The sequence below is a fragment of the Rasamsonia byssochlamydoides genome, assembly GCF_041956645.1.
Source record: "Rasamsonia byssochlamydoides strain NRRL 3658 unplaced genomic scaffold VTN77scaffold_92, whole genome shotgun sequence".
NCBI lineage: Eukaryota > Fungi > Ascomycota > Eurotiomycetes > Eurotiales > Trichocomaceae > Rasamsonia > Rasamsonia byssochlamydoides.
In genome coordinates, this window is record NW_027192475.1 from 1 (window position 1) to 24,522 (window position 24,522).

Sequence of the window (24,522 nt, forward strand, 5' to 3'; positions counted from 1 at the left end):
TGGCCTGGGAATGGTCCTGCAGGTGTCCACATAGTTTCTTCAAAGCCCTCAGACGGGTCAACCGGCAGGGTCCCTGCTAGTCGCCGTGCCAGGTGCTGCCCTAGTGACCATGGGCCCCGACTGCTGGTGTCTGCCCATGCCCTGTATATACGCCTATGATAGAAGGTGCGAATTAATAGATGAATTACAAGTCTCTGTTGGCGGTTCTTTGTTTGTTTTGTCTTGAATATCTCAGGAAGCTACCTATCTGAGTTGCTAGAAGGGGGTAAAGAAACTGACCACAGCATCTCTCATGACGTTGGGAATCTTTTTTCACCTTGCAATCTGCTATCCCAATTGGTTGGAATATTGCCTTGTTGCTTATTTAAGTTTAGGGTGAAGTGTAAGCAGGTTCACCCATCTAACCAATCAAATGGCGGCCGCAGCCTCTCTAAAGCTTTTGGTGGTGTAAGCAAGAGTGTGTCTCCCTCTGCTGCACCCAAAAAAACACGTGTAAGCGCTGCTGTCCGCAATCGTAACTGACATTTGACCGGCTGTGGATAGAGCTTGATTGCTAGTCAGGGCCAGGAATCCCAACTTTTGTTCGCAATTGCTTCCTTGCAGATAAGTGACTCTCCCGCAACCACATTAAGCCACACTATCCTGATGTTTTGGAATTATGATAGGCAATCTCTCCTCCTGACTATTCCCTCAGCTCCCAGTCGACAACGTCAACCGAAATGGGCCACTCGAGACACAAGTCAAATGTGATGGAAATTCATGTCATCATTGATAGGGACCCCGCTGAGAAAGACCAGCCGGATAGCCGTTGGAGTAATCATGGTCTGCTGAGCATGGGGCTTCCTGATAACAAGTAAGTTTATGATGCAGACCTCCCCCAATCCCAGCCCTTGACAGAAAATAAAGAAGGAAAAGGAAAGATCAACCACTTGATAGCTAACATATATCATTATATTAGTTGTTTAGAGGAATACCCTTGCTACCAGGAGAACGGGCGGGCGTATCATGGATATCGCAAAGGAATCTATATGTTACCATGCGATGAACAAGAGCAGGATCGTCTCGATATATTCCATAAACTTTTCACAGTAGCAAAGGTTTCAGATAAGTTGATTTATGCCCCGCATCCCAGCAATGGCCGGTTCCTAGATCTGGGATGTGGCACAGGGATTTGGGCTATTGACGTGGCGAACAAGTATCCAAATGCATTTGTCGCGGGCGTAGATCTTGCTCCGATACAGCCTCCTAACCACCCCCGAAATTGTGAATTCTATGCCCCATTTCATTTTGAAAGCCGAGCATTCATGGGATCTCATCCACTTGCAGATGGGCTGCGGCAGTGTTGCCAACTGGCCAAGTCTCTATCGCAGGATATTTGCTCATCTCCGTCCCGGTGCCTGGTTTGAACAAGTCGAAATCGACTTCGAACCTCGTTGTGATAATCGCTCCTTGGAAGGATCGGCCCTACATTACTGGTACCAATGTTTGAAACAAGCTACGGAGGATTGCGACCCCTGGCCCATAGTTTCCAAGAAACGACGATGAGACTGCATGAGGCTGGCTTCACGGAAATTGACCATCAAAGGGTGGTATTACCCTTGAATCCTTGGCATCAGGATGAGCATGAGAGGCAGGTTGCTCGTTGGTACAGCCTAGTGATCTCCCAAAGCATCGAGACTCTCAGCCTCGCCCCTTTCAGCCGTGTTTTCGGCTGGTCCCTGGATAAGATCCGGCGCATTGCTGTTGATGTGAAGTTAGAAGCTCTCGACAAAGAGATCCATAGTTATAATATTTTACTTGTATACCAAGCGCGGAAGCCCGTTGCCTACTGACAAAGCTTTGATTTTCACCATTAATACAAGCTGAACGAAGTCAGAGAAAGAAGACATGTTGATCAGTCATTCGGTAGCATATAAAAGGCATGTGGTTTCACTTACTTTCGCCTACTTCCTGTATATGGCAAACAGATTTCGGTCCTCTGATCACTGAACCCCACATCAGATTCTCCCAAATACTTACATCATTGACCCCCCTCTTTTCCATGAAGATCGTTATGATACATACGTATGCATCCTTTTTTTGCTAATTTTGCTGTGTTTTAGAATCTTGTATCTGACGGACGGCGTTGCGTATGTCTAGTCTATCTAGTCCTCCTACCTAACTTTGTCGTTAGAAGACCGTTCCATCTAAAAGCTAATGCTTCCATGATTTTCATGCTCGATAACTTGCGGAAACCCGCTCAGAGAGTTTTGCTACTTGTATCGGGTCGCGCCTGAATGCGTACGAAAACGAAGGGATGCGCTTTACGGATATACATCGAACAAGTGCCGTCTTTGCCTAGAGAGCTTCGGAAGAATGAGATGGCAGTAATCAGTGGAAACTTATTCTGAGCCAGCTTTCTGATCAAAATGCAGGACTGGGAAATCATTTATTGGTTCCGTGAAGGAAGAATGAACATCATGATCCCTCCGCCGTGTTGAACAAGGTCTGAAGAGGAATTTCCTTTACAAGTCGTTGTCAGAGTCCACGGCAACACAAGGGAGTTGTCTGCCTTCATCGCTTTTGGTGTTTACCTTTGCTGACGATGTAGATAAGCATTTCCCCCTCACTAGGTTGTTGAAGGTCAGATGTAACAAGGGTGGGACTTCTTGGGCTTGAGGAGACGAATGACATCTGAAGGTTCTTGATCACCACAAAACTGAATTTCTGTCGGTCCGCTAATATGAAAGTACGTCAGTTGCAATGGGCGGCCTCTCTGCAATGGCTATCAGTCCCACAACTATTCTTGCATGTAGAACAACACAGAACTGAATCTGTCTCCTAAGACTGCTCAACCTCCCATCACTTCTCCTCCACCTTGGCAGAGTAGACTTTCTCCTTCTCCATCAATTCAGTCAAACCCCAAGCAACAGTCTGATATCGATCTCTGACATCTCCTCCCTAGATGCAATTGATGAAGAGTAAGGTTGAAGATGACTCCACTCAGACCTATCGTGACGCAGACTTGACAGGCTGACTCCAGGATAGAAACAATGTCCTCTATTGCAGAAGCCATGGATCTCACTCAAGACGATGTTGCCGAGGTGGTAGAGTAAGTCTTCTAATATCTTCCAGTTCCTGAGATTTCTGATCAATATGGACTCCAGCTTCAAAGTGGATGTCTACCAGGTACTGAAATATAGCAGTCTTAACATGTCAGATGTCGAATTTGTTGCAGAGCGGCCTAATCAGCTTCCAGAGAGGGTTTTGTGGTGCTTAGACTGCCAACAGTGGAAGGTTTGTCTCGGCAGCTACACCAAGGATCCTAAGCCATTCGAGCGCGGTGTCTAATGACTATATCGACATTGCCAATGCCCTCATCCTTAAACTGTCTGATCAGGACCTAGCAACCGGCGAAGCACGGATCCTCTACGAAGATTTCAATTGCAAACCTACACCCGAGCTTACCGATGTCGAATTCCTTCCCGAACTGGCGTTTCTCAAGGCCGATTATGAATGCGTGGTGGAGTATGTCAGAGAAGTTTTGAAAGGCTACATTTCCATCAATGATAACTGAAGGTCATTTGAACAAGGTGCCAGGGGGACTGGGGTTTCATTGCAATGTCCTCACTTCCCACTAGGTTCTCTGAATTTGATTGATATTGGATTGTGCTAGCTGCAATATCTCTCAGCGAGTTTAAAGGAGTGAACTCTCATCAACCAAGACATTTGTATGAGCGAGCGATAGGACTAGATTAATGCAAACAAACTCAAGGCTTTTTCTCTTATCCTAGAAGGAGAAGGATAACCCAAGTAAGCTCATTATTTGTCCTGGCTTCCTACCTTAGGCAGCAGTGGTTGGAACCTTCAGTTCCTGGTCACCTAGTTAGGTGACTACCTTCCCCCAGGAGTGCCGTGTTAGCACTTCTAGCCTAAAGTTGTTAGCTCTAAAAGGAAGAGCCTGGCTAAGGTAACCTCCTACAGGAGCTGCATCCTGATTTAATAATAGATAAGGATATAGTGGCTAACCAGAGTCAACTAGTTGACTGCTAAAATTGCAATAATGATGTAGTCAAGGACTATATCTGGTGACAAATTTCTATTGGAAGACCAACCTGCAGGATTCATAGTGCCTAGGGCATATATAAAGCATAAGACTTTTAGACTTGCAGGTCAGATTTCTTTGTGGCTGTTCGCAAAGGCTGCAGAGTCACTTATTGCTCTTCCATCTCCTCTCCTCTCCTCTCCACTTATTTTCTGATATTATTTCCCTTTTCTAGTTGCAGCCTAAATAATGGCAGATCCACGCTCAATTGCTTCTGGCTTGGTGGCACTAGCTGGGTTTGCTTTTCAGACCAGCAAGTCACTCTTTCAGGCAGCTGAGAGCTTTTAGAGCACCAAACGGACAATCCGAGAGCTCCGAGAGGAACTTGAATCCCTTCTGCAAGTTCTAGAAACACTTCAGCTAGTGGCTGCCGAAAATGAGGCGGAATTGTAAGCTTTAAAGTTACTCCGATGTGGTAAAGCTTGCCAGGAATTAGAAGAGGTGATCAATAAATGTGCTGCGCATTCAGGTGGACAAAGGACCAGTTTCCGTGACTGGACAAAGTTACAGTATATGGGAGATGACATCTCCAACTTCAAAGTCATGTTGGCCAATTATAAGGCTACAATTAATATCGCTCTGGGGGGCGCAACCTTGTAAGTCTCACTCCCTATCCATGCTGACAGACGCTGATTATGTCTCTTTGATACTTATCTAGTCGCACAGCCACTGTCACTAGCACCGTTCTTCTACAGTACAAAGAGATGATCCTTAACGCGACCTCAGATCTCCAAGATCACCTGCAGGAAATCGATGGGAAACTTCAGGCACTCTATTCCCAGGATAAAGATGTACATGCTAAGGATAATGCAGAGTTGGAGCAATTAAAGAGGAAAGGGAAAGTGCAAAACAATGCCTGCGAGTTTGTGCGCAGGTCTCAGAATATATAGAGAAATTTCAGCCAGACCTTTGGGGAGAGAACCTGAAAGGTGCTGGGATCGCCTCTAGACCACACGTCAGCTACCAATATCGATTCCCACTCAGCAAGGAAGATGACGGGCACCATTCTCAGCGATTGTATAGAAAGGCTTGCCACGACATCCTCTAAACTCAAGGAACGCCTTCACGAACTGGATGAAAGTTTGAAGGCTCTGGCAGGACAAAATCCTAAAATGTCAGATGAAGTTGCAGCTTTGTTCAAACAAATTCAAGAGGAAAGAGACACTGTTACCCAGTGCCTGACTATCTGTGCCGATGCATCTAAGCTAACGGATAGCGCTCGAACCAATGTTTTTGAAGATGTCACTTCCTCTGATGATTCACACCAACTGATTGTCTCAACAATTGGGGACTTGATCTCAGCCAAGCGCATCATCACTGGGACTAGGTCAGTACAGTGGCTTGGACAGATGTCCGATGAAACACTGCAGCAGCTTTCTCGCGACCGCAGTCAGTCTGGAGAACATGTACCGCAGCTGCGAACAGCAGAGATCGATGGTTTCCAAACTCGGTATGGAACGGGACACCAGCTCAGGGACGAGCAACCTGTTTTGAAGCGGAGTTCTTCCAGGGGAAGCCCCTAGGATCTTAGCCGCATCGTTTCTTGAGGTGGCCATAGTATGAAGTGCATAATTGATATTGATGCCGCTAGACTTGTCACTACATGAATCTTGTATTCATCGTAACTTGGTTCATAGTAGCAATCACACAGAACTGGCGCTTATCTACCTAGGAGCACCTCGTCTGAACAAAATGGGAAGGACTCTTCATGCGAATAATCTTTCAGCTCTCTTTTGGCACTCTGAGAAATGGCTGACTCTTCGGCTTCGTAATTCAGCTGCGTCAAATGGTTTCTCCAAGCAGCAGAGTGGGAATAGGATGGCTCTTGGCAGATGCAGGATTCAGCAATGCATTCTCTGCTAATGCCTGCTTTTCCTTCTCACATCTGGACAAGCTGGAAGAGGAGGAAACATCCATCCCAAACAGCACAAGAAATCAAGTACTCATGACTGTCATACGAATGTTGTCAGCGAGATGAAGCCGCAAGTAGGAAAAAAGTGTTACGGCTCTCAACCTGAACCCAAGGCAGCATCTGTCAATCAAAACACATTGAAACCGAGAGATTGTGGCAAGAAGCGGAAATACCAGGCGGCAGTGAATCCTCAACGAGCCATAGAGCAAAAAAATTGCTCCATTGACCCTGCCTGAAGACGGTCAGTTACATCTCAATCTGGGGATATGTAAAATCATGTTCACATTTAGTTCCCTGCAGGATCCACCCACACCCTGTCCCAACTTCTTGCTTCCAAATTCAATTACCAGTGTATTATTGAGCAGAACGTGTCCAAGCTGGGTCTGGCCTATCCAGATCAACTGTTCACAGAGCTTGATGCCAAACGTGTGTATCATAAGAACGCAGAGATCGAATGAAGCGAGCACTACAAGCACTCTCCGAGCTGATTCCGGAGAGCAAAATTGGGGCGGGCATGGATGGCATCGGACGCGAAGACTCTTTTGATGAAATCTCCCTTCGTAAAGAGCAGCCTGCGGACAAGGCAGCCACAATTGAGCGGTACTTCTGTATATAAGAGAGGTGCAGAAGGAGCTGGCGCATATTAAGATAGAAATTGGAAAACTGTCATGGCTGTAAACATGAGAATAGCAGAAGGGAGACCAAGGCTAAATAAATTGCCTAATATCTTAAAAAAAGACGACATTTCCGGAAACAACAAAACAACAATAGAGATTCTATGAGTATTACCACAATGATATACTCAATTCAATTCATGTATTTGGTTTGGAGAGAGCTACGATTGTTCTGTCCTATCACAAATAACCAGCACTCGTGTACTATTATCCATCATTTAGTCGTACAGTGTGGGTGAGACGGGATCGGCTTAGTAAGATCCTGATATGTCACCTCTCCCATCTTATTCGATGGTGCTAAAAGCTAACATTGTACAATTGGGTAGTAGACGTACGCTGGCGTGAGACATCTCTCATTCACGAAACCCCGCCTGTCCAACAATTAACAAATGCTTGGGATAAGGCAGGCAGGCATAGGCTTCCATCTACTGACCACCATATTATGGTACTTTAAGCACACACTGTCTCCGTCTATCTCAATACTGCTGGATAGTACTACGATTTACACTTACTGTAATTCCTGCAAAAGAGGACCTGTTGTATCTTTCTTTGTCAGCTATCATTGATCTGTGCTTGTCTAAATTTACTCCAACGCAGCCTTATCGAAAATCGGCACACATATCCACTACTTTATTCCAGCGACAATTGTATTCCATAATGCCACGCCCGAAACAGAAAACTAAGGCAAGGATGTAAACAGGCTGCCTTCTAGCCTTGTTTTGACTAATAATTGTCTGATTTCTAGGCTGAGGATCTCACCAGAGTCCGTAACAATCAGCGAAGGTGTCGCGAGCGCAAGAGAGAGTATGTCGCAGAGCTCGAGAGCAGAATCGCATTCTATGAGGCAGCCGCGGCTCAGGGAAATATGAAGTTGCAAGCTCGGGAGGAACAGCTTCGCTCTGAAAACCAAAGGCTGCGAGCCCTGTTAGAATTCAGCGGGATCAGTGCAAGCTTTCTGGAGCAATACCTGGCGGAGGAGGAACAACAAGATCCCCCATATGATTTGGAAGCAGGCCTCGGTCTGGTCGCAGACCCAGAATTGCCGACTGTTGAATCCCACTCCTCCTTACTGATGCCCCTTGAGTCGTCAACGGTACGCATATTTTATACCTTTCTGTGCGCGAAAGGTGCAACGAAAGTCTCAAGGGATTGTTACTAACCTGGCTCATGTCTTTAGATCATTTCAGATTCTGTTCAATTTCCAGTAGGGGAGATGGCAAGCGCAGGGCTGGACCCTTCTTTTCAATGGGCTTTCGACCTTCCTGCTTCACCCTCTGGAACATTGGGCCTTTCTTTTGGCTTTATTACGCCAAATACTCAAGCTGCAAGTTTACTTGCAACAGAACCTAGTTTGGCTGAGCTTCTGTCTCTGGCTAACCAGAACGTGGAAATCGCCACTGGATCTTCAAATGCGGTTCTCAAGGATACAACCCTATGTGTTGTCGCGCTCCAACTCGTCATCCACTGTAATAAGAAGAAAGTGGACATGCTGGAACTGAATATGAAGCTGCGGTGCGGCTATAGGAGGGCACAAACTCCCCAGGAAGGCTGCAGGATTGACAATCGAGTTTTACTGGCCGTACTTGCTGAGATATTTTTCTAGGATACTATAAAAACTGAGTTCATGAGCACCGATGCGGACACCTAGTGCCGACTCCTACCCAAAACGATTTTTTTTCTTTTATTCTTTTGCTTTTCTGCCTTCATATTACTGGATATGGTAAATATCAATCTATCCGGATTGTTGGACGCTCGGGAATTGCTACACAACCTAAATACGCCATTCAGACTTTTTTTTTTTGTTTTCGTTGATTTCTTCTTTCGGTCCTCAACCTAGATGAGCGATGTAGTCTACCACATCCGACTCCCTGAAGATTGCATCAGATACCCTTACGAGACCAATTACAGCTCACAATCACTAATTAAGTGGTATCAGTCATTAATAACTGATAGATGCTTGTGTCCTCCAGACAGTGCTATTCTCAACACTCTCATGTGCACAGTGGTAAGCTAGAGACATGGTAGGCTATCTCCGACATATCAGACAGACCAACTACTTTGTCCAAACCGATGCATCATACTCATCCATCAGTTGCGTATATTCCTCCCCAGCAGCAGCCCATCCTTTAATCCCACCATCCAGCACAAGGCTCTTCAGGGATGTTTCTCGCCGTTCCTCCAGATAATCCGCAAACCAACCTGCTGCACGCGTTCCGCGGCCTTTCGATGATCCTGTAAACAAACGATATTTGTGTTAGCCTTTTATTTTATTTTATTTTGTTTTATTTTCTTTTCACTCAAAAAAAAAAAATAGCAGAGCTCTTCGAGTAACAAAACTGACCGCAGTACCAGACAACATGTTTCACACCGCTGTTGGACAGAAGGGAATAAAGAGTCGGGATGGTAGGATATAAACTTTGTGCTGGGAGATTTAACGATCCTCGGATGGTGCCTCCCTGCAGCTGTGCGTCAGCGCATACTCTGTCCGGGAGAATATTAGCAGGCCACAACCCGATCAGCATACCTCAAAATCAGTGCGTCGCAGGTCAATAAGGACAAAATCCTTTCCTGATCGTTTACCATCTCGAAACCACTGTAGCAACTCCTGACGAGATAGAGAGGCTGCCACACTCCTTGCAGCAGGATAAGCAGCGTGCCATGGAACTGCGGCTGGTGCATTACTTTGCAAGGTTCATTCTTACTGGTGGCATTTGAGGTTGAAGATGCCATTTAAAATTGAATGAATAGAGAATGTCGGTGGTGATTCTGACACTGATTTCACACTCTAAGATATGAAACTGGAGAGATGGGATGACCGGGTAAGATTTCTTTCTCTGGAGACCGAAAAAATAATACCATGCCCTTTGGACTAGTTATACAGTATAGTTCTAAGGTTGTGTCACTCCCGGGCTACTATTGGCTTGAGGCGGTGACAGACCATTTTCCATTCTCCGAATGTAGTAACTAAAGGGCTAGTGGATGATCCCTCCATAAACCTTGGCTGGCTGCCTCTGAATTGTCATTCAATCAACATCCGCCAGTGACATCCAAACTGTTTTCTCCCGCTGTCATACCGCGTCCAGACCGTAATCCAAGGAAACTCAAAAAAAAAAAGAAAAAAGAAAACAAGAAGGAAAAGAGGGAAGAAAAATCTAGTATTGATTGTTTGCTGAACTATCCAGCATTTCGATTACCAATGCATAGTATTTCACCATTACTGTGGAGGCGGTTTGATCACGACAGGTGGCAAAGAAACCGCTTTTTCTCGTCTATAAATCGGTCATTGTTTCTCTACCACCCTAAAGCCCAGTCTTCCCTACAACCATTGCCGTCCTCCCACCTGGTCTACACCGTGATCTATACCATTTTTCTCAGGCGAAATAAATCAAAGATGGCTTCTATAGAGGCTCCTCATGATCAACCGTCCGATCTAGGCACTCAATCTGACCCTGCCACCGATAAGTTCGCTTCACCAGCTTGTGATGTGGAAAAGCACGGCGACTCACTGTCGTCGGGTGAGCCGCAAGTGAAAGAGTCCGCATTCAAGAATCTCGGTATCCTCGACCGCTTCCTTGCGGTGTGGATTTTTCTAGCTATGGCAATTGGGATTATTCTGGGCAATTTCGTCCCAAGCACTGGACCTGCATTGCAGAAGGGAACGTTTGTTGGTGTCTCTGTTCCAATTGGTAAGCAATGACTGTGATATCGACAGTATAGGAAAAATTTACTGACTTGTCATCTGCAGCTGTCGGTCTTCTTGTCATGATGTATCCCATTCTGTGTAAAGTACGATACGAGTCCTTGCATCACGTCTTTCGAACACGCGAAATATGGATTCAAATCGCATTCAGCGTATTTCTCAACTGGATCATTGCCCCTTTTCTGATGGTATGTTATTCCTTACTGCTATTGTTTAACAAACATTCACTAACGCCAAATCTTGTCAGTTGGCATTGGCGTGGGCATTCTTACCAGATGTGCCGGAGCTACGTGAGGGGTTGATCCTCGTTGGACTGGCACGATGTATCGCTATGGTGAGTCTACTCCATCACTTTTATCTCGCTCCCAATCATCGCTATACTTGCTAACACTGATGCTTCTCACTAGGTCTTAATCTGGACCGGACTCGCAGGAGGTGATAGTGAATACTGTGCCATCCTCGTTGCCATCAACTCTCTTTTACAAATGGTCCTCTTCGCGCCCTTAGGAGTTTTCTTCATCCAAGTCATCAGCCGAGCTAGCGATGCAATCACCTTCCAATATTCCACTGCCGCGAAAAGTGTTGCAGTCTTTCTTGGGATTCCCCTGGGTACTGCAATTATCACACGCTTCACCCTTCGGCAGATTACCAGCACGCGTTGGTACGATCAAGTATTCCTGAAATGGATCAGCCCTTGGTCCCTCATTGGACTTCTGTTCACGATCTTGGTCCTATTCGCCTCGCAAGGCCGACAGGTGGTCCATCAGATTGTCTCTGTCGTGCGTGTTGCCGCACCTCTCGTTGTCTATTTCATAATCGTTTTTTTCGCCACTCTCTTTGTCACCTATAAATTGGGATTTGGCTACAAGCTTGCTGCCACTCAGAGCTTCACCGCGGCCAGCAACAATTTCGAGCTTGCTATTGCGGTCGCTGTTGCGACATTTGGGGCTAACAGCAACCAGGCCCTTGCCTCTACTGTGGGTCCATTGATTGAGGTTCCTGTGCTTCTTGGTCTCGTCTACGCTGTGAAATTCGTGGCGAAACGACTGGGTTGGAAAGACTGAGTTGAGGTCGTCATATTTGGCTACATACGCTTGTCTGCGTGTGATGATGAAGGAGAAGAAGATGATGAAACAGAAGAGACAATAAAAGAAAGAAGAAAAAAAATATAAAAAAAAAGGAAAAAGAAAGAAAAGGAATAAAGAAATGGTCCTCTTCCCTGGAATTGCAACTTGGTTTAATAGCCGTTATGAATGGATTACCATACAGCTCTAATATAGTAATAATATATCTTCATCCGCATTTCCATCATTCTCTCACAGTTCTCTCCTTGTTGTCCACTTCAAAGAAAGGTCCTAGACGGCTTGTCCGGGCTTGACAGCGTAAATGTGAAAAGAACCTAGGACACAATTGATTATCAGCAGTTGCATCAAACTAAATTCGCTAGGATATTGACTAACCAGCCCACTCATTAAAGTCAAGCCCAAGATGATCATTCGCAGGTTTGTTGGAGCTGGACTTTTCAGTGTTACAACAGGAGCTCTCGGATAGACAGGAGGACTCTTTGTAGAGATTCAAGTTCCCCTTGGCATCGATGATCAATATATCTAAATGAAGGCTGTCAATACAATAAAGGTTTTTGCAACAGAAAGGACAAGCGTACCTTGGAACCCCGCACTCGTGAGGTAATCTTCATATTCAGCAACTTGGCTGGCCCCAGCAATGCATCCAACATACAGCGACATATCATTGACGATGTTCTCTGGGAGCTGTTTCCTTGCCAAAATATCACTAATTGCGACCCTTCCACCGGGCTTCAGCAAGCGGGCGATCTCTTGAAAGACCGTGGCCTTATCCTTAGCCGGGACGAGATTGATGACACAGTTGCTGATAATACAGTCGACACTGGAATCAGGTAGCGGAATGGAAGCAATTGACGCCTCGATAAACGATGCATTACGCACTCCCGCGTCGTTGACATTCTTCTTTGCCAGCTCGATCATATCCTGACTCTGGTGTCAATTTGTAAACCTCGTTGAAAAGTGGATGCGAGTTTCTCACCTTGGTCATATCAATACCAATGGCGTTTCCTTCAGGTCCAACCTTTCGAGCCGCGAGTACAACATCGATACCGCCGCCACTGCCGAGATCCACTACAGTCTCTCCCTACAGAAGGTTCAGAATCTGTGACATATTCTGCTAAACCTTAGGAGTTATAGGTCTATCTTTACTTACCTGCTTCAGGTTCGCAGAAGCCACGGGATTGCCACAGCTCAAACCAAGATTCATCTTGTCGGGGAGAGATTGAAGATCCTCTAGGCTGTAGCCAAATGCCATTGCAATCTTCTCTTCCTCATCCCCTTTAGATTTGGTGTCAGTGGCGCGTTTGGCAATATTGCCATAGCGGGTTTGTACGAGATGGTAGGTGTCCTCAGCCATCTTGGAGCTCTGGCTTCAAGGAATATAGTGGTTAAGTTACGAATATAATTTACTATCGCTCCATGTGAGGGACAATCCGCCTTTTATGCTGAGGTGAGTCGTTGTCGGGGCCGGCCCCGCCGTTGCGAGGGGCAAAAGTCAAAAGGGATAATGTCACCACTATTGATGTCCTATATGAAGCTGAATATATGCAAATTGATGAAAAGTATTGGTTGCAAGCGGCGGGGTCGGCGTCGCTATTGAGGGCTAATGTTCTGATCCGCGATGGAGTCTCTTCATGTTAATTGGACAGTTATAACTGATATGTCACCAGTTATGCTCCCGCGAAACTGGTATGTCACCAGAATCAACAGACGGACAGACGTGGTATGTCACCACCATAGGATGCATGTCCGATAAATTGAATACTAACAGGGGCGAGCTAAGATACTTAAGACCTCAATGGATTTACACAAGTACTTCAGAGCTCTCTCGTGGGACGACAACAAGCATGGAATCCCCCGAAGTCATAGATTTTGTTATTGTTGGAGCCGGTGTCACGGTCCTGTCAAAATGATTTGATCATATTGGTAACTATCCAACGAAGAACTCGAAGCTAGAGAGAGAAAAGAGGAAAATTATGAAAGCTGTGCGAGGAGGCGTTCGATATAGGAACAAAGCGACTCGCCCCTTTCCTATTCGGGAAACCGCACGTGACCAGCATCTCCGAATCTTGCAGTCGAACTGACCTGCGCCGTCACAGCCGGCTTTGCTGGTAAGACCCAGTGGTACAAACAAAATCATCGAAATTTAGTAGTTGATTGTTCGATGGCGATTTCCAGGCATCTGCACAGCAATTCGGCTATGTGAAGCCTTCCCAGCATCAACGATCCACATCTTCGACAAGAACAAGAATGTCGGGGGCACCCGGGCGAGGTATACCTACACTGGGTTGAGCTGCGATATTCCGTCTCAGGTCTGAGGCATTCTTTCTCTTTATATGGCTGCTTCTGATAATACTAAATTTCTGCTTGATTTCTGACGCCAACTTTCGACTCTAGTTGTATTCCTATTCATTTGCCCTAAATCCAGATTGGTCATCCACCTACGCGACTCAGTCTGAAATCCTTGCCTACATCGAGGATGTGGTTAAGAATACAATCTCCGGGAGACAACTGCCCTTCGGCAGGAATGTATCTCAGCAGACTGGCTTGACGAAAGTCGTTAATAGAAGGTTCACTTTCTTGATCGTACAACCAGCCAGGTCTACGTCAAGAACTGTCGTTTCCTTATCACTGCGGTGGGCTTTCTTGATATTCCAAAGGGACCGGAAGAGATCAAGGATGTCCAAGGCTTTTCAGGTCATATCTTCCACAGCTCCGCATGGGATCATGAGGTTGATTTCTCGGAAAAGGATGTTGTCGTGATCGGGAACGGCTGCTCTGCGAATCAATTTATCCCGTGGCTGTTGAAGAATACATACCTGAGAAGCTTATGCCAGGTTATTCGAAGTCCGCAATAGGTGGCCCCAAAAGCAGATAGCCCCGTCAGTATAGTGCAGAGGTGGTGAGCTCAAACCAATCCAGCATTATCCTACTCTCTTCTCTGAAGTACTGAGATCCCCTTCACAGTATATTTCGCAAAGTCCCTTTCGCCAATCGACTGTATAAGTGGTGGCTTGCCGTCAAATTCGACCTAGCATTCCAAGCCTTCAAGACAACTCCTGTTGGAAATCTTCTCCGTCGCTTGCTGCAAAATTCCATCACTACTTACATAAAGCAAAGTGCGCCCGAGGAGTACCACAGCATTTTAATCCCTACATAGCCGTTTGGCGCTAAACGCACTGTGTTAGATCATGGCTATCTCTAGTCATTGAAAGATGATCGCATGAGACTACTAAAAATGAGGTCTATGGCCGTCGTCACCGACAAAGAACTGCGCACTGATACCGGTGACAGCATTCCTGCAGATCTGATCATTTTGGCAAATGGCTTCAAAACACAGGAGCTCTTGACACCAATGAAGATCAATGGGCTGAACGGTGCTACACTTCCCATCATTTGGCATCAGGAGGGTAACTGGCCGTCTGCTTACATGGGGTACCACTCACTCTCACCACCAGTCCCGGGAATAACTCGCTAACAACCCACTCACAGAGTGATGGTTCCGTCCTTTCCAAATTTATTCCTCCTTACCGGTCCGAATACCCTTCCATCGGGACATTCTACCTTGATTGGAATAGAATGCACAGTGAGTTATATTGTGCGCCTTCTAACACTATTTTTCTCACAAAAATCGCGCCGTAATGTGTCTGCACCCCACATGATTGCAGTGGAAAAAGAGGCAGAGGAGCTTTTCAGACGAAGAATTGAGGAGAAATTGAAAGGGCTTATCTACACCACAGAAGTACATAACTGGTACATCGATAAACGGACCGGAAAGAACACTCTGATTTGGCCGGGGAGTCAATTCGATTTCTGGCTATCTAGATGTGTTCTTCCGATATCCTGGAAAGATTTCATCACTTCGGATTAGGGGTCTGTGTAGTCATATGGGAAATTGATTCAGGTTCACTGTGTAGTTGAAGAGATGTACATGTGGATAGTGCACCGCATTTATGATATGGATAAAAGATAAGTGGATACATTGAAGGCTTCTAAAGGAATACTGGTCCAACGTTCAAACAGAATGTCATGCGCGAGATTGACATATATATTTTAATTTTCCAGTATCTATAAAGCGCTTTGATATTTTCATTTGACTGTGGTACTATTCCTTCTTTTTTGCCTCTTTCAATCTCTTCTCGGCTCTTTCGCTAAATCGGTCACCAAAGAGACCAATGTGAGGCCGCATCAGAATGGTGAATTTGACAAACTCCTCCATGCAATCCACCAGACGATCTCTATAACCACTAGGCATGAGTCGTTGATCTCCCGGTTGACCCTCATCCGGGAATTGAGTATATGCTTTGGGTATTGACGATTGATTCGGAATAGTAAACATACGCATCCAACGGCCAAGAATGCGTAGGGAGTTGACTGCATTGAATGATTGTGATCCACCGCATACCTGGGCAATGGCAAGCGTTCGGCCTTGTGTGGGACGGACGCTTCCAGTGGTCAGAGGAATCCAATCAATCTGATTCTTGAAAACCGCGGTCTAGCACCACCAGAGAAGTAGTAATCAGTAATCAACAATCAACCCATCAAGTGTTTGAACAGGTTCAGTGTGCGGAAGTTACTGACTGCCGTACAGCACAAGAACCTTTAGCCTCTTCTTTGTATACTGCATATCACTCTCCGCCATATCCAGGACGGTTGTCAACTCCAGATTGTTCACCCAGTCCTCGGCTGCGTCTTCATTGAGGATGAATGGGCGGTACTTCTGACGAATATCAATGTCGTCTTCGCTTTCTGGCAAGGCCAACGATCGGTAATTTGGATTTTGCATCTCTCTATGCGGAGACTCCACTCTGATCGCGTCCATCGTCGCTGTCTGAGCACCAATGGAATGCATCATTCTTGCACTCACGCAGTGCGATGCACGTAGACTAAAGGAAGTCGATGTAATCCGTTTGAACGATAGTGATAGCCTAAAATAAGAACTCATTGGGTGCTTGGTAAAACTCGTTAAGGTGGCCAAGCATTAGAGAAGAAAAATTCACAAGCGAGACATGGGATACATATCACAAAGGAATGAAATATATGGTTATACCTTTTCAAATTTGGAGGGAGGGGGCGAACTGACAGTAATTTATAAATATACAGCAACAGAGCATACGAAGTAAACGGTTATGCCAAGTGATTTTGCAACAAGGTCGTCAAGATGTCACTGGCAAACTACTATTGGAGAAGGGTGCAGGATGGTGGAGCCATGTTGCCGGCCAGACTGTCGCATTATTGAACCCAAGTTATCCTATGGAAAAACCCTTACACTGCTTATTGATTGATAAGAATTATGATCCATTAGAAATTAATTTTTTTTTACTGTTTTTCATTAGCCAGTGAAATTCCATCCGGGGTCATACTCTTGGTGCCTTGCATAGACAGCGATATTGCCACACGGTTCGAGAATTGCTGAACGCCACACATCTTCTGGGGAGGACCGAGAACCTGACGTGCAGAACGGTCGCAAATGTTGCCTCCACCCAAACCCTTCGGAACAGACCGTTTTTTTTTTCTTCTTCACTCCGAGAATCTGAGCCTCAACTGTAATGCCAGGTGCCGAGAATCCAATTTAGCAGACAATTTGAGGGTTTGATAAATTTCGATAAGCTATCACATCTGGCGGATGATCCAAGAATACAACTTGCGAACAAGCATCAATTCCAGGGTGTTAGCTTTGTAGAATGCCTTGCGGTGTCTCTTGATTGTCTGGCTCACTGTCATGACGAGGATGAAAACCAAGAGGTCTGGAAACGCGAAAAAGACCACCGGGGTAAGCGATACTGCTCATTGCACCGACGCAGGGGTTTTGATTGATCCTTAGGCGACTGATGATATTCTAGGTGGATAATGCTGCTACGTCCGCTCGAATCCGTGACAACCAGCGTCGGTCTCGCGCGCGGCGGAAAGAATACATTCAAGATCTTGAGCAACGCTTGCGGAGGTTTGAAAGACTTGGTGTTGAGGCAACACATCAAGTTCAAGCGGCAGGAAGGAAAGTAGCGGCAGAGAATGCTTTGCTCCGATCTCTACTGAGACTCCATAGTGTCACGGAGGCGGAGATTGAAGAGTACTTGAGATCACATAGAGACCTAATAAGCCCTGCTCCGTCTGGTCGTTCGCCAGTGGTAACACCAGTGTTGCCAACTCCGCGACCACCATCGACAAGCGACCGTCCGTCAAAAATCCCATGTGATCATCCGATGGAATGCCAAATTTCGCAGCCAATTCCATCCCATCAGGAGATGAGCGGTCCACGTTCTGAGGTACGCGAGGATCAGCTTCGCGAGCCGGATGTTGTTGGAGTCAGCACTTCGCCGCCTAAACCAGTTGCCATAGGGCATGGAAATCATCCCCACGGCCAAAATTCCTATGAAGAGTGGCCGGAAGCCGTGGGCTCAATTGCTCTTGAACCCTTCTCTGGAGTACAGCAGTCTCGTAGCCAACATGATACGGGCCAAGTCACGTCGTGCGAGACTGCAGCCAGAATTATCGCAACCATGCGGGGCTACCCAGATACACAAGATGCGCGAGCTGAACTAGGCTGTTCTTCTGAATCCAACTGTATGGTGAAGAACATGGCCATTTTCGAAATATTGGATAGATGAGGGGCCTGGCGTGCATGAAGTTGGGGCCGTTGCATGCTACATGCCGCATCGCAATGACTGCCTGGATTGTTGAGGTTATGGCTATAAGCATGTAGGGGAGAAGCTACTACAAGCACCACTATAGAAGATGATATGAAGGAGACTTGATTCTTGATTCTAATCAGATGTGGGATACCTGGCGTATAAGCCTTATTGTGAGAAGCGGGGTATTTGGCTTCCAATATGATGTATCACATCAGCTTATATGACTACCGAATCCAGTTAGACCGGTATGCCATGAATTCCAACAGCCCCTAGCCCCTGTGAGCGACACATCTGGGATGGAGCGAACACGGCCTTACCCGTAGAGGATCAGCTCGTCGTCATTTGCGAATATCACGCCGTCGACGTAATTTGGCGCAATGTTGTTGCTGGCGAGCCCGCCAGTCTTGGACATTGGTCGGAACAATGATGTGAGATTTCGTCGTCTGGTCAAAGGGGTTGCCGGAGACTGAGGTTATAGAGCAGCCCGTCCGTATTGTCTTGGCCCCGGTTAGCTAGGCTCTCTTGACTGTAGAAGTACGAGAGAAGACAGACCATCGCCTTCCGGCGTTTTATACGTTCCGTCTGACAGTCCCCTGCGGTTGGGTCAGTCGTTGGCCGATGCCCCGACATTGCTGCTGGAAACAGACTTTGCCCACCATAGAGCTCCTCCGTCCAGATAGATTGTGTCCTGGATAATGTTCGCTGTGCGGAAGTTCATCAGTTTTCAACCGCACACGGTCTGGATGGCAAGATTTCCTTACCACGAAGCTGAGCCCAGTTGCACATGCTTATGTTGACATCATATGTCAAGTCCACGGCCAGCGCACTGCCGACCAGCGCCATAGCAGCTACGCTCTCGAGGAATGAAGGCCACATCGTGGAAAGCGATGGGATGCGATCCCCGAACTGGGCGGTGGCGTCTGCTTCCCGCAGGTCTACTGTTGCAGACTTTTGATCCTAAGCAGGACGAAGAAGTCTCCTTTACGGATGATCTCATCTGGGCTAAGGATAAGTCTGGGTTGTTCAGGCTGGTGGTGCTACTGCAGAACGTGCAAGACTTGAAGTCCAGCCTGGCTGCTGTACAGGATATCGACCGCGCTTCCGGCGGCCACATTCAGCAGAACGGCATCACCATCATTCGGGAAGATCTGTCTGCTTCTGCGTCTCCCGTCGTCTTGGAAAGTAAAAAACGCTGGCAGCGATCCATCTATCGCGTCGCCAGCGGAGAGGAATTCTCGCGCTCGCGACTGTGTCACCACCGGCCGGAGCCGAAAGGTTACGATCCGTATCGTCTGAGCAAAGAAGTCCAGAAGAAGCGATTCATCTTCTTACGACCGGATCGGTTCGTTTTTGCGGCTTGCGACTCGAAGGAAGAGGTGGATCGTGCCGCCGCTCGGATTGCGGAGTTTCTCGAGGGATAAGTAAGTAATTCAGACAGTTTCAGCAGAAATAGTACAATGAGTTTGCACCGAGAATTGTTTGTCATGTCACCTCTTTTTTTTTTTTTCAAGTTAAGTGAATATTTCAGACAGACACTGGCGAGGTGGAGTTACGCATATTACAAGTGTTATTATTATTACTATTACAACGCATAACATCTCTATTGGTAGAATCAAATATTTTATTATTTCCTTCGAAGAAAACATCGCTTAGATGGAATATGCTCTCCACCGTAGAAGTACATACATAATTTAACAATTCGTAGAGGTGGTTATTGCTCATGAACTCTTCCTATGACTAAGACTCGGGTTTTGCAGCAAAACGTAGCATTTCCGACCACCGGTTTCGATATTTTCCCCATCCCTGCAGCTGCAGATCTTTCAACGAATGTTAGTAAATGCAGTCTCGATCCAAGTGACCAACCCCCGTCGTGTCCGTCCCACAGTCCCGCCGCGAGACAGCGGGACCTTCGGCGAGGGTTTTCCGTCGACAAGTTAATTAATATACCCATCTTGGATAAGAGTTAAAAGGGGAAGCCAAAAAGGATCCGCGTGGTGTTGGTGGATGGCGAGTTGCAGAGTTTTCTTCACGCTGATAACTACGACCACCCAATCCACAGAGGCCTTCGAGCCTCCTGCTTTCGAGCCTCCTTCTTACCGGCCACCCCCAGATGGCTTACTCTCGACCAGGCGAAAAATGGCCATGTCGTAACCCGAGAATGACAAGCTACATCAATCGCTATGACTCCTTCAAACATTCTTGGTGTATCATTTTAGATGAAAGAATGGCGGCAGCGGGTCTATATGCACGGTTTACACGTTCTAATATGGACAGAGCCTCCTGCTACTCCTGTTCTTTTACCTTCTTAGGCTGGATTGAGAAGGACAACCCAGAGGAAATACACTTGCAATATGTGAAGGACAATCAGAACAAACGTGAATGGGCAGCCAAGCCGGAAGCTAGATAACCGACCAAAGCCATCATGATGTCGCCATTGTCATCAAAACTTCCCGTCAAGGACAAAATTCTGGACTCATTGGAAGGATGGATGTCAGGGCAAGACAGGTTCCTATATGAAGGATTCAGTGCCAGTGTTAGAGACTAAGGAGTAACTGCAAAGGACAAAAGAACCAAGACTAGTAAATGTATGGTAGAAGATGAGACGGTGCGACACTGTAGGGAAGCGGAAGCCATAGCGATCAAGGTGGCTGCATAGGTCAACTCTGACCTGAAATAGCCTAGGAATCAATCAATCAATCAATCAATCAAACCTCGTTCTTTCTTCCTCCCCCGCCACCCCCCCAGCTTAGTCTTTCGTTATAGAGCCGCTTCATAGACTCTACTGTCTAGTTCAGTCAATGCATTTGGGTTCGTTACACTGACGAACACGCAGATCCTATATGGATGATACTTTCTTTTATAATTACCTACACCAGATGCCAATAAGGTCGCGATGCTTAGCAACAATCCTGGATTACACTGTCACATCAGTGCTAACTACGACAACACGTGAGTGTTTATGCCATCCTAGGATCAGAAAAGTCCATTGTCTACGGGCTGGTGGTTCCCAGGGAACTCACATGCTACAGCTTCCGCATACAGCCACACCTCTTACTAGCATGCTTACCACAAGCTACCTGAGCACATTGTTGCCTTGGTGACAGCTAGGAGGACCGCTTCAGCTTCGTGCTGTAGCGGACCTGCAAGGACTCCTTGCGCCGATATGGAAAACGCTTCGAAAACTGATCCTCAATCTCAAGCCAGGTCAAATCCCCCATTTCCTTGAGCTCAACTAGCAGGCTATCCTCCTCTGGAGTGAACCACAGACAGAGAGAGAGAGAAAGGGAGGGTAAAGCCAGAAGACAGTGATGGGTTGTCAGCTTCAGATAGGATTCTCAGGAATCTGCAGCCGCAGGTTCATGCTCCTCATCTTCCTTCGCAGACAGCCTAGACGTGGCCTGTGGATTGGGTTTTCGGCCTCACGGCCAACCGCAATGGTATTATCATGTACATCTCCAGAGTAATCAGAGTCCTCAGTAGACCCACTCTGATAAGGAGACTTGTCGGACGGCAGGGAATCCTCGAGCATCGCAGCCGCTGCAAGATCGTCCAAATTGGCACGTCTCTTGCCGACAGCCTCCGCCCTCGGCATTATCTGCCCTCGTGTCTTTCTCTGTTCCCACTGAGGGGCTATAGCTCTCAAGGTGCTTGTCGCCTAAGGTTTTTTTTTTCTTTTCATTAGAAAGGTCCACAAACTATAGTGCACTCAAACTGACCAATTGTCGTCTCTCCAGCTGAGCCTGAAGATCCAGAACTCTCCCCTGAAGCTCGCAGTTGCGCTCACTCAGCTTCCCAACCTCGTTCCTGAGCGCCTGGTTGGAAGTGCGGAGGGCTTCCATTTCGTGGATTAAGAGGCCGTTACTTTCACGGAGCTCCTGATTCTGCCGCAGGCAACACAGGTTATTTTCCCTGTAGGTAAGGAGCTTCTCTTTGACGATCGCCATGGAGTCGCGGCAGCCAGCGAAGGCAACAAGAAGGCCCATAAGATGCTGTTCCATGCAACTCACGTATGTTTGCGCATCGTCGATGGCGCCGACAAAGCTTGATGGATCGTCTGCCGCAATACTAGAGGTGGATGGTGTCTGTGAAGGCCGGTCAGTATGTGTGGTAGTTTTCAGGGAAGTGTCACGTACTTCAGCCATGTGTGCCAATTTGGCTTTCCAACAGGTGATTATCGGGCGTTGCTGGGAGGTGTTGATTTTGGCGCACGACATCGTCCTCTCGCTCCCTTTGATACTTCTACTACTATTCTAAGCTAGTAGGCTTCTCTAATGCTTTTCACCTCCTTCCTCTGTTGTCTCCCCGACCTTCTTCTCTTCAGCCGCTCCGCCGGTCTCAGCACCAACATTTGCCTTCGGCTTGTTCTTCAGGATGCTCTTCCACTCCAACGCAACTGCACCGAGGACGGCCAGAGACGATATGATCAATCCGACCTGGAACACCTTCCGCAGCGCCTCATTGTAGGCTGTGAGGACCGTGTCATGTTCACTCGCAGGTAGCGCGCTCAGTAGTGACGTGGCGCCCCCCGACGTGATCAGACTCGGGTCAAACCCAGGGACCCCGGAAAGCCTTTGCACAAGCTGATTGCCTAGTACGTTCTCCCCAACCGAGACAAACACCGCTGCACCGAGCAGCTGACCAAACAACATCAGCGCCAACCCGATGGGCACATCCTTCTTCGGCAGAACGGTCTGGGCAGCGAGGTTTGGGGTTTGGAAACACAGGCCCAAGCCGATTCCGTACAGGATTTGATAACCGATCCACTTCCCTTCGCCGGTGTCGACCTGGAAAGTCGTGAGGAGCCCGGCCCCGACGGACATGATGCAGGATCCTACGATCGAGAACGGCGTGTAGTATCCGATCTTCGGAGTGATGATTCCACCGCCCATTGACCCTGCGACCATGGATAGCATCAGAGGCAGGAGCCGGATGCCTGATTGCGCGGCAGAGACACCTGTGATGGATTGAAACCAGATCGGGAGGAAGTACACTGTGATAACCAAGGTCAGTCATCCGGTGATCAATCATGGCTGACTATGTGGTCTTCTTACCAAATATATAATTCCCAGAGCTGATGCAGAGACTTTGCCAGAAGGCAGCAACGACGCTCCGCTGCTTGAAAATGCGCGGAGGGAGCGTGGCTGTCGTCGGAAGCCATATCTGGACCGCAACGAAACCAACAAGCAATACACTCATCAGAGTCAACAATGCGATGATCCGCCCATTGCTCCACTGGAGACTGTCAGTGCACCGGAAAGTCAAAATGACGCTGCGGGGAACTCACCGCATACGTCTGGCCACCCCACTGAAGTGCCAACAGAAGACAGACCACACCCGGGACCAGGAATGCCGTGCCCGGGGCATCCAGTTGCGACAGCTTCTTCATCCAGGGGAGCTTGGTTGTATCTCGGTCGGGGACCTGGAGACAGAAGGCCATGACGACCATCGCCACGCCCCCGAGGGGCAGGTTGATGTAAAAGCACCACCTCCACGTTACATTGGAGGTAAAGGCACCACCAATTAAGGGGCCCACGACCGAAGCCAGGCCAAAGAGGGCGCCGAAGAGGCCTTGGATTTGGGGACGCTTGTGCAGAGGAACTGCGTGGACAATGCATACAATCTAGGGACCGCCGTCAGCATTGGAGGCTGATCAGGGAGGGAATCGGGGTACACTTACCGTTCCCGCAAAGATGCCAGCGGCGCCAACCCCGGCGATTGCTCTTCCCACGATGAAGGCTACTGAGTTCGGAGCCGCGCCACAGATGGCAGAGGCAGCCTCGAATAGTAGGGTACTTGTAAGCATGACGCCTCTCACCGAGTAGTACGTGTAGAGTTTCCCAAACAACAGCTGGAAGGCGCAACATGTCAACAAATATGCGCTTCCGTACCAGCCGACGTCGGCGAGGGAGTTGAATTCATCCGTGATTTGCGGGATAGCCTAGCCAGAATCAGTCAGCACATTGACTCGCCGCGCGACCAGAAGAATGCGAGCTCTGTTCCATGGAGTGTCCTCATACCGTGGAGATGATGGTTCTGTCCAGAGCGACCAGGAACATGGTTCCAAAGACCGAGATCAGCAGGAGGACCGTCCTCAGTGTCGACGGCTTCTGCTGGGGTCGTCGGGTTTGCTTGCATCAGGTTTGCTTGCAACATCGGGAGAGGTCTCGCCGGCGTGTGTCGTAGCCACGTCGGATGAATCTCCCGCAGCCGATTTGGCGCCTTTGGGAGTCGTCGGGCGTGAAGACACCATGGTGACCGTGAAACCTGTTGCTCCCCCTTGGATCGATTGGTCGCAAGTGGACTCGAAGCGGGAGGGAACTGTTGATGTGTTGATGTGTTGATGAATATGGACAGCTTGTGGTGGACAATGAGAACGGAACGATGTCTGTCTGAAGAACCAGCGAGGTGAAAGGAACAGGTCTGACTTTTAAGAGCAAA

The 24,522-nt window shown here is 47.6% G+C and overlaps 10 protein-coding genes across 10 annotated transcripts; 5 read left to right on the top strand and 5 right to left on the bottom strand.

Moving 5' to 3' along the window:
* Positions 1–719: 719 nt before the first annotated feature.
* VTN77DRAFT_9680 (uncharacterized protein) lies at positions 720–1,406 on the top strand (the record flags this gene model as incomplete). The annotated part of the gene is made up of 2 exons (XM_069426313.1): positions 720–853; positions 959–1,406. 2 exons carry the CDS (start codon positions 720–722, stop codon positions 1,404–1,406), a joined length of 582 nt encoding a protein of 193 aa, XP_069273725.1.
* A 1,626-nt stretch (positions 1,407–3,032) lies between these two features.
* On the top strand, positions 3,033–3,556 carry VTN77DRAFT_9681 (uncharacterized protein; the record flags this gene model as incomplete). The annotated part of the gene is made up of 3 exons (XM_069426314.1): positions 3,033–3,091; positions 3,147–3,168; positions 3,260–3,556. The coding sequence occupies 3 exons, from the start codon at positions 3,033–3,035 to the stop codon at positions 3,554–3,556; spliced, it is 378 nt and encodes a 125-aa protein (XP_069273726.1).
* A 3,771-nt stretch (positions 3,557–7,327) lies between these two features.
* VTN77DRAFT_9682 (uncharacterized protein) lies at positions 7,328–8,273 on the top strand (the record flags this gene model as incomplete). The annotated part of the gene is made up of 3 exons (XM_069426315.1): positions 7,328–7,354; positions 7,416–7,763; positions 7,848–8,273. The coding sequence occupies 3 exons, from the start codon at positions 7,328–7,330 to the stop codon at positions 8,271–8,273; spliced, it is 801 nt and encodes a 266-aa protein (XP_069273727.1).
* Positions 8,274–9,101: 828 nt separating this feature from the next.
* Positions 9,102–9,400, bottom strand: VTN77DRAFT_9683 (uncharacterized protein; the record flags this gene model as incomplete). The annotated part of the gene is made up of 2 exons (XM_069426316.1): positions 9,102–9,126; positions 9,195–9,400. The coding sequence occupies 2 exons, from the start codon at positions 9,398–9,400 to the stop codon at positions 9,102–9,104; spliced, it is 231 nt and encodes a 76-aa protein (XP_069273728.1).
* A 661-nt stretch (positions 9,401–10,061) lies between these two features.
* VTN77DRAFT_9684 (uncharacterized protein) lies at positions 10,062–11,434 on the top strand (the record flags this gene model as incomplete). Its single annotated transcript, XM_069426317.1, has 4 exons — positions 10,062–10,356; positions 10,416–10,558; positions 10,618–10,704; positions 10,778–11,434. The coding sequence occupies 4 exons, from the start codon at positions 10,062–10,064 to the stop codon at positions 11,432–11,434; spliced, it is 1,182 nt and encodes a 393-aa protein (XP_069273729.1).
* Positions 11,435–11,725: 291 nt separating this feature from the next.
* Positions 11,726–12,809, bottom strand: VTN77DRAFT_9685 (uncharacterized protein; the record flags this gene model as incomplete). Its single annotated transcript, XM_069426318.1, has 5 exons — positions 11,726–11,769; positions 11,831–11,977; positions 12,034–12,376; positions 12,432–12,536; positions 12,606–12,809. 5 exons carry the CDS (start codon positions 12,807–12,809, stop codon positions 11,726–11,728), a joined length of 843 nt encoding a protein of 280 aa, XP_069273730.1.
* Positions 12,810–15,921: 3,112 nt separating this feature from the next.
* Positions 15,922–16,397, bottom strand: VTN77DRAFT_9686 (uncharacterized protein; the record flags this gene model as incomplete). Its single annotated transcript, XM_069426319.1, has 2 exons — positions 15,922–15,947; positions 16,034–16,397. The coding sequence occupies 2 exons, from the start codon at positions 16,395–16,397 to the stop codon at positions 15,922–15,924; spliced, it is 390 nt and encodes a 129-aa protein (XP_069273731.1).
* Positions 16,398–18,947: 2,550 nt separating this feature from the next.
* VTN77DRAFT_9687 (uncharacterized protein) lies at positions 18,948–19,505 on the top strand (the record flags this gene model as incomplete). Its single annotated transcript, XM_069426320.1, has 1 exon — positions 18,948–19,505. The coding sequence occupies one exon, from the start codon at positions 18,948–18,950 to the stop codon at positions 19,503–19,505; it is 558 nt and encodes a 185-aa protein (XP_069273732.1).
* A 1,901-nt stretch (positions 19,506–21,406) lies between these two features.
* On the bottom strand, positions 21,407–22,298 carry VTN77DRAFT_9688 (uncharacterized protein; the record flags this gene model as incomplete). Its single annotated transcript, XM_069426321.1, has 3 exons — positions 21,407–21,739; positions 21,801–22,166; positions 22,218–22,298. The coding sequence occupies 3 exons, from the start codon at positions 22,296–22,298 to the stop codon at positions 21,407–21,409; spliced, it is 780 nt and encodes a 259-aa protein (XP_069273733.1).
* A 54-nt stretch (positions 22,299–22,352) lies between these two features.
* Positions 22,353–24,140, bottom strand: VTN77DRAFT_9689 (uncharacterized protein; the record flags this gene model as incomplete). Its single annotated transcript, XM_069426322.1, has 5 exons — positions 22,353–23,074; positions 23,136–23,316; positions 23,369–23,704; positions 23,762–24,022; positions 24,102–24,140. The coding sequence occupies 5 exons, from the start codon at positions 24,138–24,140 to the stop codon at positions 22,353–22,355; spliced, it is 1,539 nt and encodes a 512-aa protein (XP_069273734.1).
* Between the last annotated feature and the right edge of the window lie 382 nt (positions 24,141–24,522).